Genomic DNA, 14696 nt, shown 5'->3' with positions numbered 1-14696 from the left:
CCACTTCCGTCTCGGGGCGGGGTCGAGTCGAGCCTGGACGCCCCTTCCCGGTCCTGGTCCCGGTATCCCCGTGCGGTTCCCGGTGCCGCCCGTTATGGCCATCCCCATTCCCGAGCTGGGCGCTGCCAATCGCAGGCCGTTCGCTACGGCAAGTAACGGCATCAGGAGCGGCACCGGAAGGGGACGGAGACCCCTCTGCTCCGGGGCTGAGCTCCGGTCGCTACCGGGACCGGCGGGGACTAGGGGAGGGTCGGTGGGGCTCGGTATCCTGAATGGGGGTGGGAGGGCTGGGGGGAACGTGTGGGGGGGTCCGTGGGGTCTTGAGAAGGATGGAGACCCGCCCATAGTGGGGATCTCTTGAGGGCTCCAGGGTACTATGGGGGTCCCTGGGAAGGCTGGGAGGCACTTGAGAGGGTTCCCAGGGTAGTATGGAATCCGTGGGGGTTCCAGGAGAGGCTGAGAGTGCATGATGGGGGTCCCTCTGGTGTACTGGAAGAGTACAGGGGTCTATGGGGATCCCAGGAGAAGCTGGAGGTACATGGTGGGGTCTCATGGGGGTCCCCTGGGAGGCTGGGATTCCCAGGGAAGGCTGGGAGGCAGAGGGAGGGAGTCTTTTTGGAAGTGCTGGCAAGTCTGGGGGTGCATGGCAGTGGTGCCATGGAGCCCTGGGTGGCATCCCGGTGCCCTGGTGTGTGATGATGATGATGCCCGCGGTGCCCAGGGCCCATGCTCAGTGGCTGCAGAGGATGAGGATGGGGACGAGGCACTGCTGGGGGTCGGGGGTCCTCGTCCTTGGACTCCGCAGGAGAAGCTGCTGCATGAGGCACGGCTGAAGGCCAAGGCCAAGCGTCGGCTGCGGCGAGCATCGTCCCGGGACTCGGCTCGGGAGTCGCTGTCAGAGGGTCCTGAGCCTGGCCCGGAGCCCCCTGGCAGTCCCAAGGGCAGAGCACATGACCGCAGGTCCCGCACGGGCAAGGGCCGCGGGCTGCCCAAGAAAGGTGAGGGGTGGCCATGCTGTGGGGCGGTGTGTGGGGTTGGGACTCCACAGAGCTCCCTCACGCCCCTCATGAGGCCTCGTTGGGGCTGGGATGTCTCCTGTGTCTGCCATGGGGCTGGGACCTTGTTTCGTTGTTTGACCCCTCCTGAATCCCTGTAGGGCTGGAACCCTGTGTGACTCCATCACTCTGTATGGGGCTGGGACCTGTCCTGCTCCCATCATGGGCTTGGGACCCATCCTGAGTTCCCCCTCCTGTGTCTGGGGCTAGCCTCATTCTGTCCATCCCCATGGGGCTGGGACCCCTGCGCAAAGCTCCATCACTCCCCTTCTGTCCCCCCACCACCATGTGGCTGGGCTCCCTCCCAGTGCCCCAGGCTCAGTACTCTGCCCCAGGTGGTCCCAGCTGGGTCCCTCAGTGCCCCCCCTTCACTGAGCCCCCACTCATCCCATCCATGCCTGGCACAGGCGGTGCTGGGGGCAAGGGCGTGTGGGGTGCCCCTGGCGTGGTCTATGGCTACCAGGAGCCCGACGTCCGAGACCCCAACTATGATGAGGTGGCTCAGGTATGGCCCTGACCCCCTAATCCAGCTGTCCCCTTCCCACCACAGGCAGCCCCTTGGGGGTCTGGCCAGCTGTGGGCAGGGCTGTGGGTGGGAGGGTGGCATCATGTCCTCACACAGGGAGACACAGTCTATGCCACCGTGGTGCCCGAGCTGGAGGAGGAGGAGCTGGAGAAGAACGTGCAGCCCATGGTTCTGGAGTACTTCGAGCACGGGGACACCAGTGAGGTCATGGTGCGATGGGAAGGGGTTCTGCAGGAGGAGGGGGGACCTCAGGGAGGGGACAGGGGTCTCTGGGTGACAAAAATCATCAAGGCTAGGGATGGAGAAGGGTCCCTTGGGAGGGGGATGGGGCTTCCACAGTGATGGAGACCTTTGCAGGGGTCAAGCTGGTGTGAGGGGAAGAAAGAGGGTCCCTTGGGGTTGGGGGATATCCTTGGGGCTGTCAAGGACCCCAAGGTGAATCTGGGGGTGTCTGGGGGGGTATGAAGTCCCCGTGGGGGGTCTGTGGGATGTTGACTCCACGTGGTCTGGGATTGTCTCTAGGGATGTTGTATCTTCACCCAAGAGCAGATCTGGGAGTGTCCCTGGGGTGCCAGGTCCTCACAGTGGGTAGGGGTCCTGGTGCCATGGTTGGTAATGCTTGGGCACAGGAGCTGCTGCGGGAGCTGAACCTGGGTGGCCGACGGCCAGCGGTGGCCGCGCTGGCAGTGGCCCTGGCACTGGAAGGCAAGGCCAGCCACCGAGAGCTGACCTCCCGCCTGCTGGCTGAGCTGGTGGGGCCTGTGGTCACCCCCGATGACATGGCCTGGGCCTTTGATGCCATGCTGAGGGACCTGCCCGACCTCATCCTTGACACTCCTGAGGCACCACAGGTGGGGGACCAGGACTGGGCTGGGCAGGGTCATGGCTGTGCTGCAGAATGTTTGAGGGGACACACAGTTGTGTCAGGGGACCACAGTCATGCCAGGGATGCTGTGAGGGGGGGGCAGAAGGGTCATGGCTGTGCCAGGGAATCTGTGGCCGTGCCAAGGATGTTGTAGGGGGGAACACAGCAATGCTGAAGGGGGCAGAGGTGTGCTGGGGGGCCATGGCCATGCCAGGGGATGCTCTGGGCGGATGTGGCCATGCTAAGGGGGCCACAGCTGTGCCAAAGGGATGCTCTGAGAGGGCACAGGCATGCTGTAGGACATTCCAGCATGCTGTGGGGGCTATGCCATGACAGTGGATGCTCTGGGGGGGGAACAAGGCCATGCTGGGGGTGCCCTGAGGGGATACAGCTGTGCCAGGTTGGAGACATGGCCATGGCAGAGATGAAGGATGTTGCTGGGCCATGGAGGGGCAATGGTCGTGTTGGGGGTTGCTCTGGGGGACTATGCTAGGATGGGGTGTGGCTGTGCCAAGGTCTGCCTGGCAGCTCTGGCTCCAGGCACTGCTGCCCTGCCTGCAGATGCTGGGCCAGTTCATTGCCCGGGCGGTGGCTGACCATGCACTGCCCTTGGACTTCCTGGAGCGGTACAAGGGGCGTGTGGACTGCGAACACGCCAGGTAAGGTCCCCTTTGGACCCTTGCCAACCCCCCCCCATTCCCTACCCCCTCCCACCCTTACCTACCCCATCCCACAGGGCTGCCCTGGACCGTGCTGCCGTCCTGCTCCGCATCAAGCGCGACGTCAACCGTCTGGACAATGTGTGGGGTGTGGGGGGTGGCCAGCGCCCTGTCAAGCACCTTGTCAAAGAGGTCAGCACCCAGCTGCCCACCCTGCCCCAGGTTGTGTCTTGCACCCTGTTCCCCACGTTCTAGATCCCCCCAGACATAATCTTCTGCTCCATCCATTGTCCCTGCATGCCCCCACCACTGGGTATGACCCCAGATGTCTGTCCTGTGGACATTCCCCAACCATGTTCTTCAGGATGGGACCTTGCCTGTGGTGTCCCCCCAGACACATCCCCGTGCCCTCCCCACATCAGGACCCACCTCTACAGCCCCTGGCTACCCCCATGCTGGATTCCCATGCTGTGTCCCTGTGCCACCCCGATGTCCCCTGCTGTGTTCTCTGCTAGATGAACCTGCTCCTGAGGGAGTATCTGCTCTCTGGGGAGGTGTCAGAGGCTGAGCACTGCCTGCGGGAGCTGGAGGTGCCCCATTTCCACCATGAGCTGGTGTACGAGGTGAGAGGTGGGGCTCTAGGGATGTTCTGGGGGAGCCCCCATGGTCCTACTGACCCTTGCTGCCCGGCAGGCTGTGGTGATGGTTCTGGAGGGCTCTGGTGAGGAATCTGTGGCCAAGATGGTGACGCTGCTGAAAGTGCTGTGGGAGACAGGGCTGGTGACACTGGATCAGATGAACCGGGTGAGTGTAGGGTGCTGTGGGGAGAATGAGGGGTCAGCAGCCCATCCGAGGGCTTAGTCTGCTCTCTGCCCCCCACAAAGGGCTTCCAGCGGGTGTATGAGGAGCTGGGGGACATCAGCCTTGATGCACCGCTGGCCCAGGGGCTGCTGGAGCAGCTGGTGGAGCTTTGCTTCGACCGTGGGGTCATCACCCGGGCACTGCGGGACGCCTGCCCCACCAGGTACTGGGGATTGTGGGGGGGACCGGAAGGGACTCCCCCTTCATTCTCATCATTGTATTCCTTCTGCACAGGAGACGGAAGCGCTTCATAAGCAAAGGTGATGGGGGACAGGTCAAGCAGTGAGTGGGGGGCTGAGGCCATTGGCCAGCTGTTGTTGGGGGACAGGGTTCTGCTGTGCCCCCCAGGGTGCAGGAGCAGCCCCCAACCTCCCGTCCAGACACTGCCTTGTGCCCAGGACCACCCCCGCGTGTCAGTGGGGCTGCCGCAGGACCCTCACCCAGCTCTAGGGCTGTCCAAGGACACTTGCCCAGGTGCTGGGCAGCCCTGGGACCCCTACACCAGGACCCCCACCAAGCCAGGGGGCATCCCCAGGATCCCCACTCGGGTGAAATCCGACCACGGGACACAATAAAGCGGCTTCCCAGGACGTGCTGAGCGTGGTCTGTGTGTGCTGAGATGACGCAGGGGGGTTCTTGTCCCACCTCGGAACCGGGTTGGGGTTGAAGGTGGGGAGTCCCGTGGAGGACAGACCCTGCACTAGCTCCTCCCGCCCGCTAAGGGGCGCCATGGGCAGCGCGCCGCACCCCGGCCGCCGACGCGGCGTGATGAGGTAAGCAATGCGACTAGGAACATGGCGGCGGAGCGGCGCCGACGCGGCGGTGGGAATGGAGCCCGGGAACGACCCCGGGAACGCGGAGCACGACGGGAACAGCGGGAACAGCAGCGAGGAGCGGGCCGGGCCCGCACGGCGCTGGCAGTGGCAGCCGTAGCACTAACGGTGGCCTTTGGCCTTGCAGCGGTGGCTGAATGGAACCGGTGGAGCGAGACCTCCCGCCTCGTTACCCCGCACCCCGCCCCTCCCGCGCTCGATCCCGGCTCAGCCGGGCCTCTCGCCTCGCCTCAACGCTTCTGGGGCACTTACCGGCCTCATGTTTATTTCGGGATGAAGACACGCAGCCCGCGGGCTCTCGTTACCGGTGAGAGGGCGGGAGCGGGGCCTCGGCCTGCCGCCGCACCCGCCCGGTAAACGGAGGCTGAACCCCCCCACCCCGCTCCCCCCAGGCTTAATGTGGCTTCAACAACGTGAGGGAGGTGGCAGCTTACGTCATACTTGTGAGCAAAGCGACGGCCTGTCACGATATGGCTGGTTGATGCACGACGGGGAGAATTTCGGGGTGCAGGAAATCCGTGATGGAGGATTGGTGTTAAAAACCGAATTCGTTAAGCGGCCGGGAGGGGATCACGGAGGAGATTGGAGCTGGCGTGTCACTGCACGGATGGAGGTGACAGCCTGGGAAAGGGGGGGGGGGGGCGTGACAATGCCAAGAGGTTGCGTTGCCCCTTCCTCACCCTCCTCTTCCTCCTTGCAGGGCACGGGGGGCCCGGCCCCACTCCTCTCTCTCTTCTTCTACGTTGCAACAGACGGGCAGGGGACGCTGTGGCCGCACCTGGAGAACAAGACTCGGCTGGCTGCTGTGACAGGGACGACAGAGGAGCTGGGAGACTTCACCCTCACCTTCCTCCCACCCACAGCTGATGCAGAAGGGGACCCCAAACATGCCAGGTGCTTTGCCATGACATCCCCTTCCCATGTGCCACCTCTCACCTGATACCCCCATTGTCCCATCATCTCCCTCCTTGTCCCCCAATGCTCCCACAATGTGCCCCCGTCTTCTCACACCCCACCAGTATCCCATTCCCTGTGTCTGCCTGTTCCCTACTGCTCCCATGACATCCCCCTCCCCGGTTACCCATGTGCACCCTTGTCCCGACAGCAGCCTCAACATCCCATTCTTTGTCCCCTGATGTCACCTACCCTTGTTGTCCCTCTCCCTGTCCCCCATGTCCCTCCATCCCACAATGTTCCCTTTCCTATTTCCTGTATTCCCCTGTCCCCATATGCCCTTATGCTCTCTGCCCTGTTCCCTTAATCCCCACAACATCCCCCTCTTGTCATTCTCCTCCCTGGTCGCTGTGTCCACTTTTTCTCCTTGATACTCCCTTGTCATCCCCCTCCCCAGTCCCTGTGTTCCCCCATCCTGATTCACCCACAACATTCCCATCCTGTTTCTCTGTGTCCCCACCATTCCTTGATACGCTTGTTCTGTGTCCCCCATGTTTCCCCCCTTTTCCATGTCTCTCTCCACATCTTCCATGCGCCCCAGTCCCCTGACAATGTGTCCCCCTCCCTTGCAGCTACAACTACCTGGATGTGCCCAGCCCGGGACTGCACCTCCTGACAGATGTAGTTCGGAGCAGCCTCAGCAACCGCTTCGTCTTCTCGGGGCCAGGAGGGCCGCGGCGCCGCTTCTTCGCTGTCGACACCTTCAAGGGGCTGCCAGGGTGGGAGCAGCATCCCCCACCAGCCCCACGTGGGCACCTGCTGCTGCACCAAGTGACACTGGAGCTGCCAGCAGTGCTGGAGGTGATGTTTGAGTCGGGCAGGGCGGTGGCAGGGCAGCACCGGGAGTGGCTGGCAGGGGCAGCCCTGTCGTCGGCACTGTCACGACACGCAGCAGCCTTCCAGCGGCGTTTTGAGGAGACTTTTGGCCTGGCCCAAAAGGGTTTCCCCCCTGCACAGCGCCGTTTCGCCCAGGCTGCCCTCAGTGACCTCCTGGGTGGGGTGGGCTACTTCCACGGGCGCTCACTGATCCAGTCGCCACGGCCAGGCGAGCCGCCGCTGCCTGGGGCTGAGGCCTCGCTGCTTACTGCAGTCCCCTCCCGCTCCTTCTTCCCAAGGGGCTTCCTGTGGGATGAGGGCTTCCACCAGCTGCTGCTGGCACGCTGGGATCCAGCGTTCAGCCGGGAGATCTTGGCCCACTGGCTTGACCTGATGAACATGGAGGGCTGGATCCCGCGGGAGCAGATTTTGGGGGAGGAAGCGCTGTCCAAGGTGCCCCCTGAATTCGTGCCGCAGCTCAGCGAGACAGCCAACCCCCCCACACTGCTGCTGGCACTAGAGCAGCTGCTCCCTGAGGCCCCCCAGCCCTACCTCCACCGCATCTTCCCCCGCCTCCGTGCCTGGTACGATTGGTACAACCGAACGCAGGCTGGGCCACTGCCGTTCACCTTCCGCTGGCGTGGCCGTGATGCCCACCCCGAGCTCTTCCTCAATGCCAAAACCTTGGCGTCGGGGCTGGACGACTACCCCCGTGCTTCCCATCCCTCGCCTGAAGAGCGGCACCTGGACCTGCGCTGTTGGATGGCGCTGGCGTCCCGCGTGCTGGCTGCGGTGGCTGAGCGGCTGGGCGAGCCAGCGGACGGCTACCGTGCCATGGAGCAGGCACTCACCGACAACGCCCTGCTCGACCAGCACCACTGGGCACCGGAGCTGGGCATCTTTGCTGATTATGGCAACCATAGTGCCGCAGTGGGGTTGAGGTGGCACCAACCGGGGCCAGCGGCACCAGGGCAGCTGCCACCAGAACCGCGGCTGGTCCGGGAGGTGCGGGAAGAACCGCGGCCACAGTTTGTGGGGGCATTAGGTTATGTCAGCTTGTTCCCAGTACTGCTGCGGGTGCTGCAGCCAGACTCACCACGGCTGCCAGCAGTGCTGGCAGCCATGAGGAGCAAGCGGCAGCTCTGGACTCCCTTCGGCCTGCGGTCACTGGCTGCTGACAGCAGCTTCTACATGCGCCACAACAGCCAGCACGACCCTCCCTACTGGCGTGGCGCCGTCTGGGTCAACATCAACTACCTGGCGCTGCGGGCGCTCCATGGCTATGCCAAGGCTGAAGGCCCGCAGCGGGCACAGGCAGAAGAGCTGTACCAGCAGCTGCGGCACAACCTGATCACCAACATTTACCGGCAGTTTGCTGAGAGTGGCTTCCTTTGGGAGCACTACAATGACAGCACGGGGCATGGCCAGGGCTGCCGGCCCTTCGCCGGCTGGACCGCGCTGGTTGTGCTGGCCATGGCTGAGGACTACTAAAGGCCATGGGGCTACTGGCTGGCATATGCTGCTGGCCTGGCTCCTCTGACTCAGGTGCAGGTGGAGGCACTGAGCCCAATGCCTCCCCCCAATAAACCCTCTTGATACCATCAGGGCCTGCTGTTGCTTGTCTTCAGGGGTTCTGTGCAGTAAGAGGGTTTGGTCCTTGGGCTGTGGTATCCCAGGTTGGTCCCAGTGGCACTGAAGAGGCCCAGAAGCTCCCAGCTCAGCTACAGCATTGCCAACACCAATGCTTGGGATGTTGACCCAGCTAGGCCTCAGTGCTGCCCTATAAGCCTAGTGCAAGATTCCCCATGCCACAGGGTGGGAGTATCCCAGTTCCCTTCTCCATTGGGGTTGGCGGAGAGGTGGCCTAAGGGGTCCCAGCTTGGCCCTGTGTCACCTCATGGAGCTAGGGCAGCATCCCCACATGCCATAGAGGTGAGATGCCTGTAGGGCTAGGGCAGTGTCCCCCATGCCATGGTGGGTATCTTAGCACCCCTACTTGTGCGGGTCGGGGTGCCCAGAGTAGCCCCCAGTACTCCCCAGCAGGCTGCTGTACTTCCACATCTCTTTAATGATGAGCAAACGCTACGTGAGCCGCCCAGCCCCAGGCAGAGCTGGGGCTCCCCCTCTAGCAGCACTGGGTGGGGGGCACAGGGCTGGCGCAGGGTCCCTGGAAGCAGTTCGGAGGAGGGGGGGCCACTCCCTCGGGGGGTGATGGGGGGAGTCAGCTGGGGGCTCCGTGGGGAGAGTCCAGACCCCGGGACTGCCCCACACCCAGGGCACACAGGGGGAACCCCTCCAAAGTGCTGCCTGCTGCACACCAGGTGCCCTCTAAGCAGGAGTGTCGCACTTGCTGTGCCCCATGGCTCCTCCAAGGCTGAGAGAGGGGGAACCAGGCAGAAGGGCCCTGGGGCTGGGCAGGGGATGGTTGTGAGGCTCAGATGGGCAGAGCAGGTGAGCCAGGCCCCTCGGATGGGCAGCAAGGTGGAGGCACTGGGCCAGCCTTGCCCAGGAGGTGGCTGCCTTCGCCCTCACCCTCTTCCTCCTCCTGGCACCGTCCCACCTCAATGCCTGAGTCCCCTGTCAGCCGTCGGTGCCTGAAATGCTCGCTGCCACCACCAGTGCCACCTTCATCCCGGGCCATGCCACCCTCCTCCTCCTCGCCCTCCTCGATGTCAGAGCAGAGGTGCCCATCAGCCTCAAAGAAGTCCACGGTGGAGGAGAACAAGGCGTGTTTTGGGGGGCCCCCACGTGCTGGCACTTCAGCAGGAGGCAGCTCCCAGCTGGCTCCAGTGCCAGTGCTACTGGTGCCAGTGCCACCCTCACCGTCGTGGCTGGGCGTGCTGGCACGGCTGCGCTCGGTGTCATCGGTGCCTGGTGCCGACAGCGAGGTGCTGCTGGGGGACGTGACACAGCTGGAGCCACATGAGCAGCTGCTGCTGGAGTTGGCAGAGCTGGGTGAGAGCGTGAGGCTACTGGAGCCGGGGGCACCGCGTGGGCCACCCAGCTGAGCCAGGATGGTGCTGTATGGTGGCGGCGGGGTGCTGGGCCGGTGAGCCACCTCCTCATAGGCTGGCAACTTAAAGGAGGCCAGCATCCCTGTGGGGAGAGTTGGGACAAAGGGTAAGGGGGCAACACCTGGGGCACAAACTGGCATGGGCTGCTGGGGTAGGGGGACATAGAGGGTCTGGAGTAGGACACAGGAGACTCTAAGGACACAGACACGAAAAACGGACTCTGGGATGAACAAAAGGAGCCAAGGGGAACACAGGAGGCTCTACACAGACACAAAAGGCTGTGGTGGGGAAGGTACAAAGGCAATCAAGGGAGAGACATAGGGGAACTCTGAGGGGCACACAAAGCGATTGGGAGCAAGTATTAAAGCAGAGCTTGAGGAAAGAAACAGAAGCAGAGCGTATGGGGCCGAGGTGTGAGGACAAGATGAGACAATAAAGGAGGCAAGGAGAGAACACAGGGGAGACACAAAATAGAAGGATGCAAGAGTACAGGGGAAAGGAGCAAACACAGGGATGTGGAATTGGGGACACAAGGGAGATACACGTAAGGGAGCTGAGAAAGCAACAGAGAAGGGGCTGGAGAAGGACATGAGAGATTCTAGTGGGGACAAAAAGGGGGCTGGGGTTGTCCCCCTCGACTCACTGAGGTCCATCATGGAGGCGGGGTAATTGCAGGCACCATGGTAGGCGATGAGGTTGATCTCCCGCTGCCGCTGCTGCTGCTGCAACCGCAGCTTGGCCCGGCGGTGCCGGTAGGCGCAGCAGCAGCTGAAGAGGATGAGGATGGTCCAGAGCAGCCAGAACCCTGCAGGGAGCCGAGCAGAGCAGGGTCACCTTCCCTTTGAACCCTTTTTACACAGGGCAGGGCGACCCTGCAGGGACATCTCCACAGGTCCCCTAGTCCTTTCCTCAAACTGCCCCTTGAGTCCTCGACCTCCATGGACTACAAGATCTCCCCAAAGACCCCAAGTGGTGCCACAGAGCTCTCTCCTACAGCCTCATATTCTCTCACAGAGATCTCGACTCCCCCAGAGCCCCTAACCCTTTCCCAAAGCCTTTGACCCCCCAGAGCCGCAGAGTCCTCCCAAGCACCCCGACGTCCTCCCCGAGGAACCGGGCGCCTCCAGGCCCCGCCGACCACTCCGCCCTCCCCACAGCCCGGAGGTCCCCTCAGTTTCCCGATCCCCTCAAGCCCTTCGTTCCTCCTCGAGTCCTTAACCCCCTTCCCGAGCTGCAGGGTCCCCCCTTCCTCGGTCCCCCGCACTCACACCACAGCTCGTAGTAGTAGGTGCAGCAGCCGGTCTCCCCGCAGCAGTGCCCGGTCTCGCACACGTAGGGCTGGTTGTTCACCCCCGGGCAGTACTCCCGGGCCTGCAGCCACGGCCACACGGTCACCCCAGGCCCCGGGGAAGCGGGTCCCGGCCGGCCCTCGGTGCCCTCCCCCAGCCCGTCCCGGCCCTACCTGGTGCTGCCGGCCCAGCAGCGCGGCCCAGGCCCCCTCGGCGCCGCCGCTCCCGGGCCGCTCCATGGCTTCTCCTCAAAGCCCGCCGCGGCCCCGTGCCGGCTCCACCCGCTCGGCCGCCCCGGCCCCGGCCCCCGCCGCCCGCAGCAGCAGCCGCTGCCCCGCTGCTGCTGCCGCTGCCGCCATGGCGACCGCCGGGCCCAACGCTACCGCCCGGGCAGCAGCCTCCGCCGCCGCCATCACGCCCGGGCCGGAGATTCCGCCCCGCCCCTGCCACCTCCGCTGACCAATCACCCGCCGCCTCCACGCCGCTCACCAATCGGCGTCGCCGCCACCGCCCTGCCCCCACCAATTGGGAACTATCTGCCCGCGCCTCACGCCCAACAACAGAGACAAAGGGACCAAGCCTCGCCCCACTGCCGGATTGGCGGCTGCCGCCACCAACCAGAAGTGGAGCCCCGCCCTTATGGCTGTAACTGACGGGGATACCAGCCAAAAACGACATCGCCGCTCGTCGCCATACAGGCGCATCCTCCCCGCCTGGCTGGACCCTGCCTCCGGGGCGGGCGTTTGAGAAAGAGCAGCCAACGCGCGGCCTGACCTACCGACTGACGACAAAGCCAACCAATCAGCGGCCTCGTTTTCTCTTGGGCAGAGCTCCAGCCAATGGCCCCGAGATGGCCGGGCTAAGCCGTACCATAACCCACCATGGGGAGCCAGGGTGTCCTCGTCTCCCCGTCCCGAAGGACCCGCACACGGTTCCTTCACCAACAGCCTTTAATTAGCTCCGACGCTACCGCAGGACCAGCCCCGGGACCTTCCCACAACCCTCCCGCTGCCCCGGGAATCTCTCAGTCTCTACCCACTTTTGTCCGTTCTGGAGGGGCCGGGCCCCCGCCACGGCCCCCTCATGGCTCCTTGGGTCCTTGTCCCACAGTCTCAACCCCTATCTGGCGATCCTGGAGAGATCGGACTCCTCCCTGCTTCCAGAGACTGCTGCACAGATACAGCCTCACTCTGTCCATCCTGGAGGATCCATAGCCCTTCCCACTGTCCCCCTTAGCCTAGGCAGCAGCCTCCTGCAGCTGGAGGTTCCTCCGGTAGCAGGCCAGACTGCAGAGTGGCCGACCGGTCCGGGAGCAGGAGTAGCGCTTGAGGTTGGAGCAGCCGGCAACGGCACAGAGGACAGCAGGGGGCACGGTGGGGGGAGCCGGGGCAGGCAGCAACGGCAGGGCCATGCCAGCAGGGAAGGAGACAGTGATACGATCAATGGCGTTGCAGTAGTGGACAACAGGGCAGGGAGGCTGCTTGGACTTCCGCTCCCGTAGCGTCTTCACCTTGGCCTTGTTGGTTTTGGTCAGTCGCTCGATGGTCTGGTTCTTGTTCTCTTCAGCCTTCTTGGCTGCCTGCAGCCGCCGCTTGCGGGCCCGTTCCTCCCGCTTCACCAGCATCTCCTCCGTCAGCTCCTTTGCCTTGTAGCCCATGGGCAACTCCAGCAGTGGCTGACTCTGCTGCTTGTGCAGGAGTGCTTTCTGCATGGGGACAGTGGCATTGTCACCGCTCTAGCCACGGCACCCCGAGCCCCTCTGAAATCTCTGACCTGGCCTCCTACCAGTGCTGGGCCTCCCTGGTACCTCATTGGGCAGCAGAACCAGCCCCAAGGCCCCAGCTGCACCACCTCAGCCCTGTCCCAGGCAGCTCTATGCTCGTCCCTCACCTGCCGGGCAGTCAGCAGGGACTCATCCACCTCCTTCTTGAGCTCCCCATTGTCATCCAGCTCGCCCTTCTCCAGGGCATCAAGCCAGCGCTCTTCCTCCTCCATTTCCTCCTCACGAGCAGGAAAGCAGCTCTCCGAGTCCAGATCCGGCACGGGCGAGGGGTCCAGGTTGCTGTCCTCATCTGAGCCAGGAAAAGAATCACCAGGAGGGGGACCACCCCATCCTGGGGTCAGGCCAGCCCCGAAGCCATGACAGGGCAACTCACACTGCCTTGGACAGCACAGCTGACCTGTGAGCACCATTCCAAGCCTCTCAGCATGCCCATAGAGAGGGACACAGAGCATCCCCGCAGGACCCCCGTCCTGCTCCAACCCCTTGAGACTCCCCACCAGTCTCCCCTACAGCCAGACTTCCCCCCTTGATAGCTCCTTGTGCAAGTGCTTCCCCCAGGTCTCACCCAGCCAGGCCCGGTACTGCTCGATGGGCACCCCTTCGGTGGGCTCCTCCTCCTCGTCCACCACCATCAGTGGAGAGGGAGAGCGCGGAGCCTCAGGGACCACAGTGAAAGTCGGGACACTGTGGAGAGACACCGAATGAGAGGAGCAGGGGGGAAAGCCAGGGCCAGGGCCAGCCGGGACAGGGCCAACCGGGGCGTGGAGGCCCCGGCCCTCCCCAAGACGTGGGGACACGTGTCCGAGCGAGGTCGGTGGCGCTGGTGGGGCGGGGGAAGAGCCCGGCCGCGCCCCTCCTCACCTCTTGGTACCCAGGATCTGCCCCCCCAGCTTGATCTTGAGCTTAAGCTGGGGCTTGCGCAGGCCAGCAGAGGGCTCGGGGGCTGCGGGGGGCGGCAGCCCCGCCGCCTCTTGATGGTGATGTTTCTTCTTGTGCTTCTTCTTGTGCTTCTTATGCTTCTTCTTGTGGGACCCATGTCCGCCGACCGCCTCGGCTTCCTCCCCTGCGGGGCAGCACTACCGTCAGCGCGGCCCGGGGACCCCACATCGTGCCCGCCGGGGCCTCAGCGGCGACACCCGTGGTTGCCCTGGCCCTCGGGCTCCTCCCGGCCCGGGACCCTCACCGTGTTCGCCACCTTCCATCCTGCCCCGCCGCCAGGCCTTGCTCATCCGGCGCCGCAGGTGCCGGGGTCCCGCCTTGCAAGGGGAACCAATTCGGCGCCGACCCACTTCCGCCCGGCGCGGCGGAATGCGCACATAGGGGTAGCGGGCGGAGAGTGGTGGTTGGTGCCGCCATCTTTGAAGTGGGCAAAAAGGGGCGGGGGTCCGGGCGGAAACCAGACCGGAAACACTTCGAGCCTGCGGCGGCGGTTTCCGTCTGGGCCGCGTGTGCTACGGCGGGGCGCGTGCGGGCAGGTGCACACGTGTGTGCTGCACGTGCACATTGACGTGCCCGGTCACACGTGTGTGCTGCCCGGTAACGTGTATCTGCTGCCCCTTGGCACATGTGCTGCCTAGCACGTGTGTGTGCAGCACAGTAACGTATGTGCTGCCCCTTGACATGAATGGGCTGCCTGTCCACACGTCTGTGCTGTTTCTTGCTTGTATGTGCTGCCTGTCGCACATATGCTCAGCCCATTACACCTGTACTGCCTGGTCACACGTGTGTGGTGCCTCTTACGTGTGTCTGCTGCTTACTCTCATATATGTGTTGCCTATTACATGTATGTGCTACCTGTCATACCTATGTGCTCTCTGCTACATGCATGTGCTGCCTGTTACATATGTGCTGCCCGTGCCCATGTATGTGCTTATTCATGTGTGTGCTGCCCATGCCCACGTGGTACCTGTTCACAGCTGTGTGCTGCTTGTGCACACGTGTGTGCCTGCTCACACATGTGTGCTATTGTCCATGTGCTGCCGGGTCACTCCTGTGCTGCCTGTCACTCGTGTGTGCTCCTTGTCACATGTGTGTTTCCCCA

The 14696-nt window shown here is 63.8% G+C and overlaps 4 protein-coding genes across 4 annotated transcripts; 2 read left to right on the top strand and 2 right to left on the bottom strand.

The window, feature by feature from the left end:
• The first annotated feature begins 643 nt into the window (after positions 1-643).
• On the top strand, positions 644-4252 carry LOC128974755 (programmed cell death protein 4-like). The gene is made up of 10 exons (XM_054391452.1): positions 644-998; positions 1463-1560; positions 1678-1791; positions 2211-2432; positions 3008-3105; positions 3183-3297; positions 3621-3728; positions 3799-3909; positions 3990-4129; positions 4201-4252. Exons 1-10 carry the CDS (start codon positions 644-646, stop codon positions 4250-4252), a joined length of 1413 nt encoding a protein of 470 aa, XP_054247427.1.
• Positions 4253-5057: 805 nt separating this feature from the next.
• Positions 5058-8060, top strand: MOGS (mannosyl-oligosaccharide glucosidase). The gene is made up of 4 exons (XM_054391663.1): positions 5058-5106; positions 5192-5412; positions 5500-5693; positions 6326-8060. The coding sequence occupies exons 1-4, from the start codon at positions 5073-5075 to the stop codon at positions 8058-8060; spliced, it is 2184 nt and encodes a 727-aa protein (XP_054247638.1). The 5' UTR covers positions 5058-5072.
• Positions 8061-8734: 674 nt separating this feature from the next.
• Positions 8735-11111, bottom strand: WBP1 (WW domain binding protein 1). Its single transcript, XM_054391631.1, has 4 exons — positions 11046-11111; positions 10852-10954; positions 10227-10388; positions 8735-9665 (listed from the first exon to the last, which is right to left on the bottom strand). The coding sequence occupies exons 1-4, from the start codon at positions 11109-11111 to the stop codon at positions 9004-9006; spliced, it is 993 nt and encodes a 330-aa protein (XP_054247606.1). The 3' UTR covers positions 8735-9003.
• Positions 11112-11892: 781 nt separating this feature from the next.
• Positions 11893-13884, bottom strand: INO80B (INO80 complex subunit B). The gene is made up of 5 exons (XM_054391617.1): positions 13833-13884; positions 13517-13709; positions 13221-13339; positions 12763-12944; positions 11893-12577 (listed from the first exon to the last, which is right to left on the bottom strand). The coding sequence occupies exons 1-5, from the start codon at positions 13882-13884 to the stop codon at positions 12110-12112; spliced, it is 1014 nt and encodes a 337-aa protein (XP_054247592.1). The 3' UTR covers positions 11893-12109.
• Between the last annotated feature and the right edge of the window lie 812 nt (positions 13885-14696).

This window comes from Indicator indicator, chromosome 23, assembly GCF_027791375.1.
Source record: "Indicator indicator isolate 239-I01 chromosome 23, UM_Iind_1.1, whole genome shotgun sequence".
In the NCBI taxonomy this organism is placed as follows: domain Eukaryota; kingdom Metazoa; phylum Chordata; class Aves; order Piciformes; family Indicatoridae; genus Indicator; species Indicator indicator.
The sequence above is the reverse complement of the archived record's forward strand: the minus strand, read 5'-3'. Positions and strand labels throughout refer to the sequence as shown.

Coding starts and splice junctions, on each gene's coding strand:
- LOC128974755 (XM_054391452.1), top strand. CDS start 644: ATGGCAGTGGTGCCATGGAGCCCTGGGTGGCATCCCGGTGCCCTGGTG. Junction 3,106..3,182: donor GTGGACTGCGAACACGCCAG/GTAAGGTCCCCT, acceptor CCCATCCCACAG/GGCTGCCCTGGACCGTGCTG. Junction 3,729..3,798: donor ACCATGAGCTGGTGTACGAG/GTGAGAGGTGGG, acceptor GCTGCCCGGCAG/GCTGTGGTGATGGTTCTGGA.
- MOGS (XM_054391663.1), top strand. CDS start 5,073: ATGAAGACACGCAGCCCGCGGGCTCTCGTTACCG. Junction 5,107..5,191: donor CCCGCGGGCTCTCGTTACCG/GTGAGAGGGCGG, acceptor CGCTCCCCCCAG/GCTTAATGTGGCTTCAACAA. Junction 5,413..5,499: donor GTGTCACTGCACGGATGGAG/GTGACAGCCTGG, acceptor TCCTCCTTGCAG/GGCACGGGGGGCCCGGCCCC.
- WBP1 (XM_054391631.1), bottom strand. CDS start 11,111: ATGGAGCGGCCCGGGAGCGGCGGCGCCGAGGGGGCCTGGGCCGCGCTG. Junction 10,389..10,851: donor CTACTACTACGAGCTGTGGT/GTGAGTGCGGGG, acceptor GGCTCCCTGCAG/GGTTCTGGCTGCTCTGGACC. Junction 9,666..10,226: donor CGCCTCCATGATGGACCTCA/GTGAGTCGAGGG, acceptor CTCTCCCCACAG/GGATGCTGGCCTCCTTTAAG.
- INO80B (XM_054391617.1), bottom strand. CDS start 13,884: ATGAGCAAGGCCTGGCGGCGGGGCAGGATGGAAGGTGGCGAACACGGT. Junction 13,710..13,832: donor AGGTGGCGAACACGGTGAGG/GTCCCGGGCCGG, acceptor CAGGGGAGGAAG/CCGAGGCGGTCGGCGGACAT. Junction 12,945..13,220: donor GCAGTACCGGGCCTGGCTGG/GTGAGACCTGGG, acceptor TTCCTGGCTCAG/ATGAGGACAGCAACCTGGAC.